General features: G+C 35.7%; 1 protein-coding gene across 10 annotated transcripts in view; it reads left to right on the forward strand.

The window, feature by feature from the left end:
- The window catches only part of APC (APC regulator of WNT signaling pathway), a 133,788-nt gene that overhangs the window by 72,463 nt on the left and 40,600 nt on the right, over positions 1-20,725 (forward strand). For all 10 annotated transcript variants that reach the window (XM_059418365.1, XM_059418368.1, XM_059418372.1 and 7 more), the window contains 2 exons: positions 1,443-1,556; positions 12,481-12,564. In XM_059418365.1, the coding sequence (XP_059274348.1) occupies positions 1,443-1,556; positions 12,481-12,564 (198 nt within the window). The remainder of the gene's footprint in view (positions 1-1,442; positions 1,557-12,480; positions 12,565-20,725) is intronic.

The raw sequence follows: 20,725 nt of genomic DNA on the forward strand, positions 1-20,725 counted from the left end.
AGTGTTCAGTTGTCTGCATGCAGTCAGGTTTAGGAAAGAGCTCAGATGTATGTGATAGCTTGAGAGCAGTTGGTTAATAATCTGAAACAGATCAGTTGTCAAATAAATTGTTCCCATATTTATTACATAATCACATTTCTTTAATAGGATATATAAGACATTATAGACCATTTGGCAACATTACCAAGTATAAACTGTTGTGTGTCATAAATATTTTTTAATTTCATGAATTCTGCATTTATATTGGGAAGCAAGTTTCCATATGGAAATATTATCAAGATATTAGACATTACTTTTAAAACATCAGATCTAAACCACATTATTACAATATACTTTGTCACATTCAACTTTTTTTTTTGCAGGGGTTTTGGGAAGTGAAGGGTAAGTAAGTGGAGTTAAAGCTGGCTCACTGGGAATTAGAAATAACATACAGACTATTTCATCTGTGTTGCAACCATAATTTGGGTATGCCTGTAGAAATACATTATCTGCAGAATGTCATCTGCATTATTGCAAAGGGAAAGGGTTAGAACCCCCCTGACTTAACTGACAGTGCAGTTTGGAATCCTTGGACCTATAAAATGTTACTCTGAGTCAGACACATGTCTCACACAGCTGAGTATATAGAGCATAAAAAATCTATTGATTGTACTTCCTCATTTCCTTCATGGCCCATTATAATTTAATCAAACTTTTAGGTATTATTACCTCTTGGTGTATGTGTTTGAAAGTTTCATTACCTTGTCCTTTTCATCCTTTTGTATGCCTAGCAGTTATCTCAGTGCCTGGAATTTTAATTAGAGGATTAATTGATTTTTGAATGAATTAACACCCCCTGCAGGAAGAAGTACTTCTTTTTGTTTATTTCAGCTTTGCTTCACTTTTGGATTTTTACCAAAAAGTTTGTGTTGTTTTGTAATTTATGATTAACCTGTATTAAATAAAAACTCTTCCTTATCCTATTTTCATCATCTTACAAATGGAGAAGTTTTCTCTGTTTAGTCTGTACATTTATAACAACCTTTAAACTGAGTTATAAACTTAAGGATAATGGATTGTTTCTTGATTTTTCTATGTTGTCCACATTAATGTGCTAATTTTTAATAAAGTGGTACCTCTTCGGTGCAGAAGATGGGAACTGAAGAAGGCATACCCTAATGGACCAATTATATATTTTAAGTGTATCAGTACAATTTAAACGTATTTGTGAGTATGGGGCAATAGAAATGTTTCAGCTCAGCATTTCACATCAGGGACCCAGACTGAGCCCAACACCTATCATCAAATTTTAGGATTCCTTGAAGCAAAAAATAATCTTGTTAGGCTCAATAACTTACATATTTGATATTCATGTTCTTTATTGGTATTTATATGCTTTTTTGCTTTTGCTGATAAATACATAACATGAGGTATTAACATTTCAATTTAATTTGTGGTTTTAGTTTTCCTTACAAACAGATATGACCAGAAGACAATTAGAATATGAAGCAAGGCAAATCAGAGTTGCAATGGAAGAACAACTAGGTACTTGCCAGGATATGGAAAAAAGAGCACAGGTAAATTATTTATTATTAACTATAAACCAGCACAGGCTAGAGAAGAGCTATTAAGAATGTAATGAATTATAGCTCAGTTAGCATTGATTAAATTTTATTATTAAAGGTAATTCTTCCTTCACTTTGGCACTATTTCAAAATAATAATTTATCCTGGCTTCTGGGCAACATAGTCAGTGTTCACTTAATTCTGTGTCTACTATATTTCATTTCCCTGATATTGTTCTGCTCTGCAATTTAATTGTAATAGATGAAAAGGGTAGATGCTGGTCATCTGGTAGCTGATAGCTAACTTACTTCTCCTTGAGATTTTTACTTCTTACAATTTAAGTATGTGTAGTGATATTCAGAATATTTCACTGCTCTTTAAGTTGTATGCAAAAAAGGGAAGTCTTTATTTAGGGAAAGTAGAAAGGGAACATAGAGAATAGTCAGAAAGGTGAAATGAGTTGGATGGAGAACATTCCTGTATTTCTGCCCTCGGCTGATGTCAAGAAAGAATATTAAATAGCTTTGATATTTGCTAAGCATTTTCATACATTATTGAATTTAGTGCTTTGTATTTACATAAGTATATTATTTGCTGATATTTTTAAGCCCTGAGGAGGATTTGCTGTTTACCTTGTCTATTTCAGAGCAAGTGTAAGCATTAAAAAAAAAAAAAAGGAAAACTTTAGGAAAAATTGATAAGAAAACATTATTTGGAAGATTTTATTTAAGGGAATGGTAAATAAAAGGGACTACATATATTTCATCTGTGTGCTATAAATACATTTTTGTGTTATAAAAAGTTTTTCATAGTTTTAAAATCACTAATATAAGACATTTTATATCCCCAAAGTATAGTCTTCACCTTTTATATGGTAGCTTCCTAAACATCATGTATATTCATTTTATGCTACAGTATGTTAGTAGACTAAGGAGAAGGAGACATTTAAACACAAGTACCATGGTACCTTTTATAGTCCATACCTGTTAGTTTCAAGGTGGAGCTACAGGCTCAAATAATATATCCATGTTAGTTAGTTATGTTATAATTTGTATATATAATATACATTTTGTTAATATCCTCTCACCCCCATTCCATTCATATTAATGTCTTAAATGCCAAAAGTAAAACTTTAAAAACAAACCTTTTGGGGGGCCTGGGCAGTTCAGTTGGTGAAGTATCCTGCTCTTGGTTTTAGCTCAGGTCATGATCTCAGGGTCTTGGGATAGAACCACATCGTGCTCCATGCTCAGCAGGGAGTTTCCTTGATGTTCTTTCTCCCCATCTCCCTCCACCCACTCCTCTTTTTCTCTAAAATAAATAAATCTTCAAAAAAAATAAGACTTTCAATAGAAAATATACATGAATATCTTTCTAGTATCGGGGTAAAAAGAGATTTCTTAAACAAGTCATAAAACACTTTTTTTAAAGAAAAGACTGATAAATTTCACTGTATGAGAACTCAGGATTTATCTTTATCACGTACCTTAAAATATGTGAATTTGGGGAAGAATGGTAAATAATTCAGTAAATACATAAGTACAACTAGCAACCTATTTTGGAGAAATTTAATTAGATCCCTAATTCACATCTTGTACAAGAAAAATTACAAATGGATTAAATATCTAAATTTGAAAAATAAGCCTAAAATTAACAGAAGAAAATATAGGACAACAAATGTAAATTGTCATAAAATTTTAAAACATTCTGCAGAAGATAAACCAAGGGGAAAAAAAATTTAAGATTTTATTTATTCATTTGAGAGAGAGGATAAGGTGGGGGGGAGGGGCAGAGGCAAAGGGAGAAGCAGACTCTCCACTGAGCAGGGAGCCCAATGGGGAGCTCCATCCCTGGACCCTGGGATCATGACCTAAGCCAAAGGCAGACGATTATCTGATTGAGCCACCCAGGTGTGCCTAGGGAAAAAATTTTTAACGCATAAAAGCAAAAAGGTTACTATCCCTATAATGTAAGAATTCCTACAACGAATAAGAAAAAGACAATTTTCTTTAATGGGTAGAGGCTGTAATCTACTCATTGAAAAAAAAAATGCAGATGATTAGTAAACACATACAAATGACTGGTAAACAATTTAGGGAAATTCAAAATAAAATCCATTCTTACCCATCCCTGTATGAGATTTTCCATCTTCAGCTATTTTTGCTAACAGTTTGTTTATTGATTTATTTTTTATTTGTTCAGCACATATTTGGGCGTCTAGTAAGGTGGCCCCTGCCTTCCTGTATACATGCAAGCAATGGCTAGGAAAATGTACACCAGGTTTTTAATAGTACTTACTTTTGGGAACTGGGGATTTGTAAGATGAAAGTTCCTTACCCTTCCATTTTACCATAATTTTTTGTTATTATATGGGTAATAGAATTTATATGTTTCCTAGTTGATGGACTTTTAGGTTGAGGGTAATTTTTCACTGTTAAAACAACTGATAAACATAGTTATTCATATCTTGTAAATATGTGTAAACATCTTTTTCAGTTAAGAGTCACAATCTTTTTCTTAAGGAGTCATAAAAAATATATATATATTATTCTTTGTGGACCATATGGTCTCCGTCACAGCCACTCAACTCTGCCTATGTAGCAAGAAAGCAACCGTAGATCATATGTAAGCAAATCAGCATGATTGTGTTTCAATAAGACTTAATTCACAAAACAGATGGCTAATAGGCCCTAATCTGCTGACTTCAGCTTCAGGGTATATATCTACAAGCACCATTGCTGGCCATAAGGTATGAGTGTTTGTAACTAGTGTTGGCCAAATTGCACTCAAAATGATTTTAATGATTTACATTTCTAACAGTAGTATGTGAGAATCCTGTTTCTTCTGTATGTCTCCAGCCCTTGTGAGTCAGACTTCATAATTAACAGTTGGTGGGCAATGAAACATTAGCTTGTCATTTAATATATATTTTCTTGAATACTACTGAAGTTGAATATTCTTTCATGTATTTATTAGACTTTTGGACTTTGTTATTTTTTCATCTTTTTCCCATTTTCTATTATGTTAAAAATCTTACTCTTAAATATTTGAAAAATGTATTAATATCCTCTTGATACCACTTTGTTATAGATAATACATATCACAACTCCTCCCTGCAAAATCCATTACCTATTTTAGCTTTGTGATAACAAAAATTGAGTTTTTGTTATAGAGCTAAATTAAATATATTGCCATAGTTGTGCTTTCTATGAATTATACATCTTTTCCTATGTTACAATGTTTTATTTTTACAATTAAGTCTTGGCATTCTTCTCTAACATGCCATTATGTATGTTTTGGAGGTAGGGATCTAATTTTACATAGATACGCACAAGTGTATGTGATTTTTATATGTATGCATATGTAATTATTTAATATATGAGATACTTTAAATAATATGTTGGTTTTTATTAATATATGATCAATTATCTATAATACCATATACATAGATATGTGCATATTTATGTTTTTAACTAAATTACTTGTTATCTTTTTTTGATACTCCACTATCTCCCCATTGATTAGTAATGCCGTCTCTGGCATATGGGAAGTTTATATTTGCTGGATATATATAGATTCTATTCCATTAGTTTTTTTAAGTTTCTCTGTGCCTGCACTGATACCACATTGTTTTATTTGCAGTAGTTTTCTAAATCTTGGTACCTGATCAGAGTGTGTTCTCCTATTTTTGTTTGTAAAATTGTGGTTATATTCTGTCTCATTACTCTTCTGTCTGAAGTTTAGTTTGTTTCTCTAATTCAAAGAAAAGCCTAATACATTTTTTATTAAGTCACATTGAATTTATAAATTAATTTGAAGAGAATTCCTATCTGTGCAATATAAAAATTGGTTCTTGGTTGAAGGATGGAATCCCTAGCCAGACTTCCTGAGTTCTAATTCCAGACCTGCTATTTATCAGCACTGGTTTTAGGGAAATTTTCTGCCTCAGTTTTCTCATTGGTAAAATAGAATGCTAAACTGAAATGTGAGGATTAAATGAGTTAATACATGTAAAAGCACTTAGAATCTGACACACAGTAAACACTCAATATATAGTAGGTGTTATTAATTTTATATCTCCATTTATTAAGGGGTAATATTATGTCCCTCAATAAACTTTTGTAGTATCCTCTATAAAGATTTTATATATCTTTTTTTATTATTCCTAGGTACATAACTTTTTGCTACTATTATGAATAAGATTTACTATAATTACTAAATTACATTTAAGCAGTAAGTATCTAGTGACCTTCCAGAACACTTCTTTAATTCATCTCAGTAGTTTAAGATTTTCTTGCATTTTTCTTGCATTTTCTATATAAACTGTCAAATGGTAATTTTTTTTGCCGTTTACAGTTTTTTGTTTTTCTCTTTATATTGGATAAGAACTCAAATTCATCTTTGAACAAGAAGCAGTGATACTGGTCTTCTGTCTTACTATGACTAAAGGGACAACTCCTAAAATTTCACTTTTAAGTGTGTTGTTTACTCAGTTTTTGATAGATACTGTTTCTCAAGTTAAGGAATTTACCTTCTATTCCCAGTTTGTTGAGAGTTATCCTGAATCTGTATTCAACTGTATTACTCTTAGAGTTTTTTTAAAACAGATTTTCAAAAGTTACACCAACTACATTGCCCTGAACTGTTAAGCACTTGTTACTAAGCATAGTTTTGCCAGTAGTCAATGTTATCATGTAAAAAAAGGAAAGAAATGTTACTAGCTTCTTCCATTTTCTTTCTTTTTTTAAATTTTTAATATTTTATTTATTTATTTGACAGATAGGCAGTGAGAAAGGGAACACAAGCAGGGGGAGTGGGAAAGGGAGAAGCAGGCTTCCCGCAGAGCAGGGAGCCCGATGCGGGGCTTAATCCCAGGACCCTGTGATCATGACCTGAGCCAAAGGCAGATACTTAACCAACTGAGCCACCCAGGCACCCCACGGCTTCTTCTGTTTTCATTTTGAGAAACAGAAGCACAAAGGTAGTGTTGTTAGAAATCCTCTATCACAGTGGATATCAAAACATAGAATGACTTCAAGATTTAGTGACATATTGGCAATACAGAAACCAAGAGGAATATTAAATACAGTTTCCTACTTTCATTTTTTTCTTAAAGATTTTATTTATTTGTTTGACAAAGAGATCACAGGTAGACAGAGAGGCAGGCAGAGAGAGAGAAGGAAGCAGGCTTTTTGCCGAGCAGAGAGCCGAATGTGGGGCTTGATCCCAGGACCCTGAGATCATGACCTGAGTTGAAGGCAGAGGCTTAACCCACTGAGCCACCCAGGAAGCCCCTTACTTTCATATTTTAAATATTAAAATTTTTAATGTAAAATTTTATTGGTGGACACCCGCCCCCCAACCCCCGGCTCCTGGGCTGTGCTTCTAAGGAACCCATCAAGCAGCTTTAGTCCCAGTGCTCTAGGGCCCCTCCTATAGAAGACTAGGACACAAAAAGCTTGCTGGTGCTGCTCCTCAGCTGTGCGCTATGGGGACACCTGCCCTCTCCAATACTCTCTTAGCCAGAGCCCATATGAGGCAGTGCCAGAGAACTGGTTGTGTGCAGGCAAGTCCCTACAGTGGCCACCACTACTCCACAGTGACTCCTAACCCCCAGAGAAAGGGAAAGATAACCACACATACAAGTCAGAGGAGGCCCCACCAGTGGACTGGAAGCAGGCAGGTGGTTTGACAACACAGAGGAAGGACACGGCAGTCTGGTGCTACTGCATCTCTAGCAAATACCTGGTCTGGCTCAACTCAAGTCCAAGTCATCCCCAGACTGGCCCACTACCACTACAGAAACGAGACTCTGCCTACAACAACTGGTAGAGAGCCATTGCAGCTGGCTGGACTGAAGGAAAAAGCAGCTCAGCCACAACAGCAGGGCACACGCATCTCACATAGGAGATACCCCTAAAGTACCAGGTTCTGGTGAACAGGGGACACAGTGGAGCACTGTGGACCTCTTCTTCATAAGACCATTTAGTTTCAGGTGCAGGAAACAGGACTGTCTTTCCTAACACAGAGAAACAGATACAGAGAGTAAGACAAAATTAGATAGAAGAATATGTCCTAAATGAAACAGTAGGATAAAAATCACAGCCAGAGACCTAAGCAAAACAGAGGTACATAATATGCCTGAGAATTCAAAGAAATTATCGTTAATATACTCACCGTACTTGATGGGAAAAGAGTGGAAGACTCAGTGACAATGAGATAAAAAAAAAAAGTAACAGAGATGAAGAACACATTAAATGAAATAAAAATACTCTAGATGGAATACATAGTAGAAGCAGAAGAATGAATCAGTGACTTGCAGGACAGAGTAGTGGAAAGTAATCAAGCTGAGCAGATGAGAGGAAAAAATGACGCAAAATGAGAATAGACTTAGGGAACTCATTGATACCATCAAGTATAATAACATTTGCATTATGGAGATCCCAGAAGGAGAAAAGAGAGAAGAGGGGGGCAGAAAATTTATTTGAAGAGAAAATAGCTGAAAACTAACTGAGTCTGGGGAAGGAGACAACTCTACATCCAGCAGGCACAGAGATCCCCCCAACTAAATCAGCCCAGCAAGGTCCACACCAAGACATATAGTAAGTAAGATGGCAAAGACTAGTGATGAAGAGAGAATTTTAAAAGCAGCAAGAGAGAAGAAACTAGTTACATACAAGAGGAACCCTATAAAGCTATCAGTAGATTTTTCAGCAGAATTTTTTAGGCCAGAGAGGAGGAGTATGATATATTCATAGTAGTGGGGGAAAAAAAATCCTGCAACCAAGAATATCCAGCAAAGTTATCACTCAGAATAGAAGGAGAAATAATTTCCCAGACAAACAAAAGTAAAGGAACTCATTACCACTAAACCAGCCCTACAAGAAAAGTTTAAAGGTGACTTTTTAAGTGGAATGGAAAGACCAAGCAGAAAGGAAAAAGTAAGGAAATTAGGAAGCACAAAAGTAGTAAAAATAAGTATATCTATCAGTCAAAGGGGGATGCCTGGGTGGCTTAGTTGGTTAAGTATCTGCCTTTGGCTTAGGTCTGGATCCCAGGGTCCTGGGATGGAGTCCCGCATTGGGCTCCTTGATTAGCAGGGAGCCTTCTCCCCCTGCCTGCTGTTCCCCCTGCTTGTGTCCTCTCTCTCGCTCTCTCTCTCTCTCTGTCTGGTGAATAAATAAAATCTTTTTTAAAAAATCAGTCAAAGGACTCACAAAATAAAAGGATATAAAGTATGATATCATATACCTAAAATATAGAAAAGAGGAGTAAAGAATGGGTCCAACCTTAAGTGGCCATCATCTTAATATAGACTTCTCTGTATATGAGATGATGCATACAAACCAAATGGTAACTACCAATCAAAAACCAGTAATATTCAAAAATAAAGAGAAAGGAATCCAGGTATATTACTCAAAAAAATCAACTAGTTTTGAGAAGAGAGCAAGACAAGAAGGGAATGGAGAAAAACTACACAAACAAACATAAAACAAGTAACAAAATGACAATAAATACATACCTATCAATAATTACTTGAAATGTAAATGGACTAAATGCTCCCAAAAATAAGGGTGACAGAACGGATTTAAAAAAAAAAAAAAACAAGACCCATCTATGTGCTGCCTATGAGAAACTCATTTCAGACCTAAAGCCATAACACAGATTGAAAGTGAAGGGCTAGAGAAGCATTCATCATGTAAATGGATGTGAAAGGGAAGATGATGAGATAGCAATACTTCTATCTGACAAAATAGACTTTGAAATAAAGACTGTAACAAAAGACAGAGAAGGACATTATATAATCATTAAGTAGATAATCCAGCAGGGAAATCTAACAATTGTAAATATTTATGGATCCAATATGGGAGCACCCAAGTACTTAAAGGGGTTAAAAACAAACATAAAGAAAGTGATAGATGGTAATGCAGTAATAGTAAGGGATTTTGAAACCCCACTTATATTCAATGAGCAGATTGTCCAAACAGAAAATCAAGAAGAAACAGAGGCTTTGAATGACACATTGGACTCGGAGGATTCAACAGATAAATTCAGAACATTCCATCCTAAAACAGCAAAATATATATTCTTCTCAAGTATAGATGGAACATTCTCCAGAATAGATCACATATTAGGCTACAAAAAAGTCTCAGCAAAGTCAGAAAGATCAAAGTCAACCCATGCATCATCTCTGACCACAACACTATGAAAGTGGAAATGAACCACAAGAAAAAATCTGGAAGGACCACAAATATGTGGAGGCTAAATAACATGCTACTAAACAATGAATGGGGTCCACTAAGAAATCAAAGAGAAAACCAAAAAATACATGAAAACAAATAAAAATGAAAAAATGATGGTCCAAAATCTTTGGGATGCAGCAAAAGCTATTCTAAAAGGGAAGTTTATAGCAATATAGGCCTACCTCAAGGTGCATGAAAAATCTTTAAAAAACCTGACCTTCCACCTAAAGCAGAAGAACAAACAAAACCCAGTGTCAGTAGAAGGAAGGAAATAACAAAAATTAGAGTAGAAATCAACAAAATAGAAATTTAAATAAGCAGTAGAACAGTTGATGAAACCAATTGCTGATTCTTTGAAAAGATCAACAAAATGCATAAACCCTAAGCTAGACTCATTAAAGAGAGAGAGAGAGGGGTGATTCAAATAAAATCAGAAATGAAAGAGGAGAGATAACAGCTGACACCACAGAAATACAAAGGATTATAAGAATGTTATGAAAAATTATATGCCAACAAGTTGGACAACCTAAAAGAAATGGATAAATTCCTAGAAATACAGTTTTTCAAAATTGAATCAGGAAGAAATAGAAAATTGGAACAAACTGGTTACCAGCAATGAAATTCAATTAGTAATCAAGACTCCCAGCAAACAAGTCCAGACGAGATGGCTTCATAGCAAAATTCTACCAAATATTTAAAGAAAATTTAATACCTCTTCTCAAACTATTCCAAATGACAGAAAAGGAAGGAAAACTTCTAAATTTATTCTACAAGGAATACATTACCCTGGTATAGAAACCAGATAAAGACACTAGAGAAGGAGAACTACAGGCCGGTAACTGTGGTGCACATAGATGCAGAATTCCCCAACATAATATTACCAAATTGAATTCAAGTTTAAAAAAAAATCATTCACCACTATCAAGTGAGATTTACTTCCAGGATGCAAAGGTGGTTGGATATTCATAAATCAGTCAATGTGATGCATCACATTAATAAGATTAAGGATAAAAACCATATGATCATTTCAATAGATGTAAAAACAAAAAAAGCATTTGACAAAGTACAACATACATTCATGATAAAAACCCTCCACAAAGATCTAGGGGGAACATACCTCAACATAATAAAGACCTTATATGAAAAATCCAGAGTTAACATCATTCTCAAAGAGGAAAAACTCAAGAGTTTTTCCCCTAAGATCAAGAACAAGACAAGGATATCCACTCTCACTTTTATTAACATAATACTGGAAGTCCTAGCCATAGCAATGGAACAAGAAAAAGGGATAAAAGGCATTTAGATTGTTAAGGAAGAAGTAAAACTTTCAGTGTTTGCAGGTGACGTGATACTGAATATAGAAAACCCTAAAGACTCCACCAAAAAACCACTAGAATTAATAAACAAATTCAGAAAGGTCCCAGGATACAAAGTCACTTTATAGAAATTATTTGCATTTCTATACACTAATAATGAAGCAACAGAAAGAGAAATTAAGAAAGATATCCATACTACCCAAAGTGAAGTACACATTTAATGCAATCCCTATCCAAATACCAATAGCATTTTCCACAGAACTAGAACAAACAGTCCTAAAATGTGTACAGAACCGCAAAAGACCTGAATAGCCAAAACGATCTTGAAAAAGAAAAAACTGAAAGTATCACAATTCCAGATTTCAAGTTATACTACAAAGCTGTAGTAATCAGAACAGTAGGGCACTGGGACAAAGAGACATAGATCGGTGGAATGGGATAGAAAGCCCAGAAACAAATCTACAATTATACGGTCAATTAATTTTCAACAAAAGAGGCAAGAATATGCAATGGGAAAAAGACAGTCTCTTCAACAAATGGTATTGGGAAAACGGGATCACTTTCTTACACTTTCTTACACAATACTGAATTCAGAATGGATTAAAGACTTAATGTGAGATTAAAGACTTAAATGTGAGACTCATAACTATAAAAGTCCTAGAAAGAGCATAGGCAGTAATTTCTCTGTAGCAACTTTTTTTTTTTAATTAAAGATATTATTTATTTATTTATTTAACAGAGCAAGAGATACTTTCTTACTTCCACTTCTGTTCATGAAATTAAAGCAAAATCTTGGTTTTAACATCATTGTGATCCTAGGTTTGGGAATAAAAATAATGTTTAGCTGCAGAAGGTATTTGGGAAAGGTACAGCTGAAAGGTACTCATGTCTTGTAATAAGAATAACTCTTGAACAGGTTAATTGTACTGTTTAAACCCCGATATCTACTAAAACAAATCAGATGCTCCTCCCTTTCATGCATATGCTTGTGTGTGTAGACATTACCATGCTTTCTATAAATCTGTTACATTATACTGGCATCTGGATTAGGATAAAGATCAAGTTTAGGTGTAATTTTCAATTTCTTGAACTGTTTTTTGAGAATAACTTAAATACAAATTTTTTTACCATCTGCATCAGGCAATTTGATGTATGACTTACATATTTACCATTTCCCTAAACAAATCTATCATATATAATTAGACTTACTAAAAAATTGAACTGCCACAATATATCACCAGTGTATGAATGTACAAACTGCTTTTATAAGAATGATTTAGCATAACCCTGAGCTGTTACATGATAGCCATAGTATGACTGTTTATACTAATGTTTTTAATAAAATTAGATCTGATTTGGTTACTTACTTTCTTTTAGCGAAGAGTAACCAGAATTCAACAAATAGAGAAGGATATACTTCGTATACGACAACTTTTACAGTCCCAAGCAACAGAAGCCGAGGTTAGTAAACTGTTTCTTTGTTTGTTTGTTTGTTTATAGATATAAATATAGTTGTTTTAAGATAATAAAATATGTCTAATTAATGTGGCATCATTGAAATACAGATGTTCTAAAGAATTGAGACACTTCATAAGGTTGTTCATGAAAGTAAGTGAAATTACCAAGAACCTTGATTATGCTGATCTTTTAATAATTCCTACCCAGTTAAAATCTATAGAGCCATAAATACAAATGCTTTACTTAAGTCATCAGATTCCATATAATCAGATAACTAACTTAATTTGGCTGTTATCAACTAGTAAATAAGCTATTACCTCTCTGTAATTCATGATTAAAATTGATCATACAAATTTATTTATGCTTGCTCTACAATCCTCATTAAAATTACAATAAAAGGATAAAATGAAAAAGACATAAAGACAGGGAAGGTAATAATAAAATTGGGGGAGCTGGAAAGCAGGTAAATAAATGCACGATTTTAGTATATGGTAGTGAATTAAACCCTTAGGTCAGCAGTAGGGGGTCTTGAAGCAACTCATTTTATACTATAGAGTCTTAAAGGATTCCAAAATAGGTCCCTCTGTATGTGAGGCTAAAATTTTAGTTAGAGGATGATTGAAAATTTGTTAAGAAGCAGGTGGAGCCTCCAGAGGCTGTCTTGAACTCTCAGTAGTGGGTATCTTCTTTCCAATCCCAGCAAAAGAAGAGGAACTTATTCTAGAAAGGCTAAAAGAAAGGGTCTTTTGATAGGGGTAACCCTAGTGTAACTGAAGTTGGGATATCATACTAAAAACTGAAATAAGTAAAAATTTTCTTACTGAATGCTGAAACCTTCACTGGCATCCAGGCTTATAATATAGGCAAGTTCCGGGGCGCCTGGGTGGCTCAGCGGGTTAAGCCGCTGCCTTTGGCTCAGGTCATGAACTCGGAGTCCTGGGATCGAGCCCCGCATCGGGCTCTCTGCTCAGCAGAGCAGCTCTCCTCTCTCTCTGCCTGCCTCTCTGCCTGCTTGTGATCTCTCTCAATAAATCTCTCTCAAATAAATATATATATATAGGCAAGTTCCTAGCAACTGCTTCTCTAAGAAATGTGACTAACCCAAGAAAATAGACCTAAAGGTACTGATATTGGAAGATTCCCCAATAAAACAACCCAGCCAGACCACCCTATAGAGTAGCTGTAGTTGCCAGTCTTCATCCCTCATGCATAGAATGTCACTTAACCTTTTTGTAAGTAGCCCATTCTGAAGTAGGGATGGACAATTAAAAACTACAAGACTAATGGAAAAAGACAGTATGCAGAGAGAACACTTTAAAACCTAAAACTAATGTTAATATTCTCATAAAAGGAAATGCATCCACAGTGGTAGAAAACAATGGTACATAAAAAGAACATTCAGAGAATTCAAGAAGGAGTTCCTGAGAATTAAAAGTATGGTGTTAGCAGAAATGAAAGACAGACTTCTCAGAAAATAGACCAGAAAGGTATGAGATGGAAAACAGAAAAGGTAAGAAAATCAAAGAATCATTCCTGGAGGGTTCACTAGCCAAATAAAAAGGAGCTCCAGAAAGAGAATGGAGGAGCTAGAGGGAGGAAATAATCACAGAAATAAAATACCCTAGACTTGGGGCGCCTGGGTAGCTCAGTGGGTTAAGCCTCTGCCTTCAGCTCAGGTCATGATCCCAGGGTCCTGGGATCAAGCCCCGCATCGGGCTCTCTGCTCAGCGGGGAGCCTGCTTCCCTTCCTCTCTCTCTGCCTGCCTCTCTGCCTACTTGTGATCTCTGTCTGTCAAATAAATAAATAAAATCTTTAAAAAAAAAAAAAAAATACCCTAGACTTGAGGGGCATAGTGTTCCAGATAAAATGGTCTTTTCAGTATCCAATACCACAGATTAAAAGAATCCCACAGAAGGCACATGGCACAGTTTCATTTCACTAGGAATAAAAATAAAGTCCTAAAACATTCTAGAGAAGGAGAGGAAAACAAACAAGAAAAAGAAAACAGGAATGTAAATGTCTTTAGTTATATATACACCAACACTGGAAGCTGGGAAGCACATACCAATTTCTTAAAATTTCTGAAAGAAAATTATTTCCAGCTATATTCTAACACCTGTTCTCTGACACGGCTCGGTGTCCCGTAATTCTGTTCAGTTCTAACACTGACTACCCGGAGAGCAGAGTGCAGACCCCCCATTTAAGGATAAAGTCATTCACAAGACTGACATTACTGCAGACACCAGCTGCAAGTGTCAGCTGTCCCCAAGCCACCTGTACTCTGCCCAGCTTGCTGTAAATTCTACTGCAAGTGGGTATATTCTAATACCATTCAATTCTGACACTTAACTACCTGGAGTGAACATATCCTATACAGGTTAATGGCAGAGTGCTTCAGAAGACTACCGCTCCACAAGCTACCCATACTTGTGCCCAACTGGCTACAAATTAGGGGTTTCCCACATCCCCCTAGGTTTATTAATTTACTAGAGTGACTCAGAATTCACTGGAATTACTACACATACAATTGCAGTTTTGATAGAGAGGATACAGATCAGGAACCGCCAAATGATGAGACCAATGTAGGGTAATATCTGGGGAAAGTGAGAGATAAAGAATGCAGAGCTTCTGTGCTCTCATAGACTCTCAACAGTTCATTCTCCCAGCACATCAGTATATTCAAAATCAGGAAGCTCCACTGAGCTTTAGCATCCACAGTTTTATTGGGAGTTCATTATGTAGGTGTGCTTGATTAAACAGGTAGCTATATGATTGACCTCAATTTCCAGCCCCCTCTCTTACTCCTTTCTGGAAGTCAGTCTGGCCCAGAGTTCCAACCTTCTAGTCACCTGGTTGGTTGTTTTCCTATATGCCTGACTCTTAATATCATAGGTGCTTTGACTTCAGTATATCTGAATCTGAGATATGCAGAAACGTGTATTTGCTAAGTAGGCATTTTAAGTACAAGTACTATGAAGTCATATTCCTAAAAGCAGTTTAACTTGGCTCTCTTAAGCCAATAAAAACTGGCTATTTGTAATATAAGGAATAAGTGTCCATTTTGCAATGTTGACTCTTAAGGACTAGGGGGAAAAAAGAACAGTATCTCTGCTCCTTTTTCAGTCTCACTGGTATCGTTGTTGTCAGTATTCTGGTTGTTGCCACTCCTTTGACTTTTCAGTGTAGTTTATCTTTTTCCCCCACCTTGATTTAATTTATTACGCTCTATTTTTTAAATTATTTGTAAAGAGGCAGCCTTTTGTTTTTATTGAACAGCACTACATTTTATATTTTCTCGTTTAAATTTTCTGCTTTCTTTGCTGCTATTGTTTTTCTCATTTCTTTAGTTACAGTTTTTTCCTATCTTTTATATCCTGATTATTATTGTTTGTCTGCATCAAGCAGATTCTTTTATATTTTGGAATGAATATTCACATTTTTTTCTAGTTGATTGAATCTTGTATGAAATAGCTCTGTGTATTACATTTAATGCTCTCCACCTTGAATTTCATTTTTTCTGCTATTAATATTACTACCCTAGCTTTTTGTTGTCATTTTCCCACTATAACTATTCCCTGCTGGTAATTCCAAAGTTTACCAACTTTCTGGCCTCCAGAAAGCCCTAAAAAATTGTCATTTGTTGATTGCCACCCTTATTTTCCAACATGGTTCTGAGTTTTTTGCAGGTTGGAGACTTGTTTGTGTTTTTTGTATTTGTTCAACTTCTATCCATACCATTAGATCTGGGGCCAACAGTCCACTGTTGTAATCCAATCTCTTCTTGCTTTCTTTCTTATGAAAATGATTATATCAGTCATAGCCTACAGTGGTTACGTTTTGTCTACTAGTTCAGCGAATGTAGATTAAACAAAGGTACCATGTTACATTTAAGAAAGAACAAGAACTAAAAAAAAAAAAGAAAGAAAGAACAAGAACTTTTTTTATTTGCTTTTTAGTTTCTTTATTCCATTGTTGTTGTTCAGCTAATAATAGATAAGTGGAAGGATCTGGAAAATGGAGAAAACCAGGATTTGGACACCCATAAATTAGTTCATACATAGTAGAGACAAGAAAAGAGAAGATAATAATAGTAACATTATTATTAATATTAATTTCAGATTATTTTCTCAAATTAATTTCAAATAATTTCTCCATGAAGCATATTGCATATAGCATTGTCTTTGTCCTACCTGTTGACAGCTCTGGCTTAGGGTCTAGACACAGTATGTAATTCAAGTGATGTAATTATTGCACATGATTCAAATATGAAAAATTACAAAAAGATACAGGAAACAACCAGTTCTACCCCTTTCTTGTGTATCTCCTCAGAAAAGCTGGATTACTAATCGACAAGCAAATACACTTGGGGAGATCAAAAAGATGGGATCTGGGGGGAGAATTGTAGGGTGGTTGTAAAATCTTTAGAAAATAGCCAGTGAGAAAGCCAGGTCACTCCATCAGTTGAGCATCTGTCCTCGTTTCAGCTCAGGTCCTGAGATCGAAGTCCGTATCAGGCTCTGCTTTCTGCAGGGCATCTGCTTAAAGATTCTCTGTCTTGTTCTTGCTCTCAAATAAATAAGTAAATAACTCTTTAAAAAAGAAAGAAAGAAAGAAAGAAAGATAAAGAAAATAACCAGTGAGAAATATTTATTAAAATCCTATACAAAGTATTTTTATGACTATTAATAAGGAGACAGCTCAATTTAAAAATGGGCAAAAGATTTTAGTAAACATTTCACCAGAAAAGGTACAGCAATGGCTGGTAAGCACATGAAAATATGCTTACTGTCATTAGTCATTCAGGAAATGCAAATCAAAACCACAGTGAGATACCAGTTTATACCCATTAGGTTGGCTGTAATCATAAGGACAGTTAATAAGCATTGGCAAGGATGTGAATAAATAGAAGTTGTCATACTTTACTATTGGGAATGGAAAATGTACAGCCACTTGGAAAACAGTTCGGCAGTTACTTAAAATACTAAACATAGAGTTACCGTGTGATCCAGCAATTCCACTTCAAGGTACCTATCCAAGAGACATGAAAACATACGTTTACACACAGACTCTAACTTGAATGTTCATAGCAGTATTATTCATAGTAACCCCCAAAGTAGAAACACTGCAAATGGGGATCAGCTGGTGAATGATTAACACAATGTGGTATATCTTTACAACTGAATACTGTTCTGCAATAAAAAGGAACAGATTGGTGATACATGCTGTAACGTGGATCAAGCTCAAAAACATGCTATGTAAAAGAAACCAGACATGTAAGTCTGCATGTTTCATTTATAAGAAATGTCCAGAGGGCGCCTGGGTGGCTCAGTGGGCTAAGCCGCTGCCTTCGGCTCAGGTCATGATCTCAGGGTCCTGGGATCGAGTCCCGCATCGGGCTCTCTGCTCAGCAGGGAGCCTGCTTCTTCCTCTCTCTCTCTCTGCTTGTCTCTCTGCCTACTTGTGATCTCTCTGTGTCAAATAAATAAATAAATAAAATAGGAAGAAAAAAAAAAAAAGAAAGAAAAGAAATGTCCAGAAAAGTCAGATTTATAAAGACAGAAAGTAGTTAAGCCAGGGACATGGGTGGGAATGAGGATTAACTAAAACGGGATTCTATTAGAATGATCAAAATGTTCTAAAGATGGATTATGGTGATCCTTGGTACACTTAGGAAAAAATGATACCCTTGGGGTGCCTGGGTGGCTCAGTGGGTTAAGCCTCTGCCTTCGGCTCAGGTCATGATATCAGAGTCCTGGGATGGAGCCCCTCATTGGGCTCTCTGCTTAGCGGGGACCCTGCTTTCCCCCTCTCTCCCTGCCTACCTCTCTGCCTACTTGTGATCGCTGTCAAGTAAATAAATAAAATCTTTTTTTTTAAAAATGGTACCCTGGAGCACCTGGGTGGCTCAGTGGGTTAAAGCCTCTGCCTTCGGCTCAGGTTATGATCCCAGGGTCCTGGGATCGAGCCCCGCATCGGGCTTTCTGCTCAGCGGGGAGCCTGCTTCCTCCTCTCTCTCTCTCTGCCTGCCTCTCTGCCTCCTTGTGATTTCTATCTGTCAAATAAATAAATAAATATTAAAAAAAAAAAGAATTAAAAAAATGGTACCCTTAAATGGGTGAATGTTGTGGTATGCAAATATCTCAACAATTTTTTTTTTAACTTTTTTCAAGCCCTAGGGTAGTAAAATTTGGGGAAGTTTGTCCAGCGACTCTGGAAATGAGGATGCCAGTTAGGATTATTCTTTCATAGGAATCAGCAACAGTTTCTTTGCCTTCAGTGTTGAACAATGGTAAAGAGTGTTCACTTCAATATACTGAAATTGGACCATGGTAAAGAGTGCAGGCAGGCCTAGGACCAGTAAAAGAATAAAGGGAAGTAAATAACAAATAAGGAAAGAAAATAAAGATAGTAAGTGTTAAATACTAGTTTGCGTCCTGGCGTCAGGCTTCTGATCCCAGTTCTGACTCTGCCGTTACTAGGTATGAGACCTAAAGCCAGGTACTAATCTTCTCTGTGCTTCAGTTTCTTTATCTGTAAACTGGGGATAATAATAATACCTACCTCATAGAGTTGGAATAAGGTTTAAATAAATCAGTAGACGCCAAGTGATTAGTGCAGAGTAAACGTTGGACTTTTTTTTTTTTAACTTGATCATATTCATCATTCTATCATCAGATGGACCTCTTAATCCTTCAGGACTACTGTGTTTCTGTGGATCCCCCATTCTCCTCTTTTTGGAAGTGACTTTACTAATCTTCCTCAATAATTCCATCTCCTCCTTCATAGAGGAAACATTATCTGTTGTCAGAACTGCCTGTTCTTCCTGTCAGAAGACGTTCTGCCTTCTTGTGTGTGCTTTGGATTTTCAACTCCTGCCTTTTAAGAACTCCTTACTCATCTCTTTTCTCTCACATATTTATCTTCTTTCTCTTCTGTGACCAGCTTTGCATTGACATTTAAACACGCTCAAATCTTATCTTTCAAAATATAAAATGAACCTTCCTTAATTCTGCCTTTCCCTGCAACTACCTTCCTCTGTGGGTCCCCTTACCTCCCTCATTGTCTTTCCCCATTCCCCCACTGCACAGGTGTTTCTGGACTCCCAAGCCTGTATTTCCTCCCCACTGTTCACTCTTAAAACACACCAGTCTAGCTAGTCTCTACTCCCATCAGCGATTTCTATATTATTAACTAACTTGGTATTTTCAGTCTTCATCTTGACATTTTCTACATTATTAAACATTTCCCATTGCTTGAAATATTCTTCTCTTGGCATTTATGGCAACACTGTTTTTTTTTTTTTTTTCTCCCACCTCTTTGGCTTTTTGTATGTATTCTTTAAGTCATTTCTTTTATCTGTATTATCTTTCCCTTAGACCATCTGTATGCTTATAGTTTTACTTACCTTTTATACACTATTGGCTCTTAAATTCATTTTTCTAGTCCTGAGTTCCAGACTCCTAAATCTGTGTGCCTTCTTTGCATCTCCACTTAAATGTCTCCAAGACACCTTAAATCCAACATACTCAAAATGTAGTTAATGATCTTCTCCTCCTAAGTCCTTCTTACCATGCCACTTCCTCCAAAAAACCCTCACTCTGTTAGTATTAACTTCTGTGCAAGTGACACCATCATTATTCAGTTGTGTGAGCTAAGGAATATAGGAATAATTCTTGACACAAGATCTCTTCTATTCCATATCCATTAGTATCAAGTCCTTCAGATTTACCCCTCTGTCCCTACTTCTTTTATCCATGTCACTGCTTGCCTGGTATGAGGTACCATCATCTCACGCTTAAATTTAAAACATTAGCTTCCAAACTGGTCTCCTCAATGTTTCCTACCTATTTAGACCATTTAAAATTAGAATTTGACCTTATAAAAACAATTTATATTAACTTTTCCCATTAATAGCCTCGTATCAGTTATTTGAGGGCAGAAGTGGTATATGAGAATCACACTAAAATTCAACAAAATGAGTAAGATTTTTTTTTTACCATCTTTTTTTCTACCTTCTGCACCATGATTTTTCTAACATACTTGAACAAACCACCTCCTCCCCCTACCACATGTCCTTTGCATATGATCTGCTTACCTAAAACCTTCCCCTAACTCTGTCCCTTGCCCCAGAACTCCTTTAGATCGCAGTTCAAGCAGCATTTT

The sequence above is a fragment of the Mustela nigripes genome, chromosome 12 (assembly GCF_022355385.1).
Source record: "Mustela nigripes isolate SB6536 chromosome 12, MUSNIG.SB6536, whole genome shotgun sequence".
NCBI classification, from domain to species: Eukaryota; Metazoa; Chordata; class Mammalia; order Carnivora; family Mustelidae; genus Mustela; species Mustela nigripes.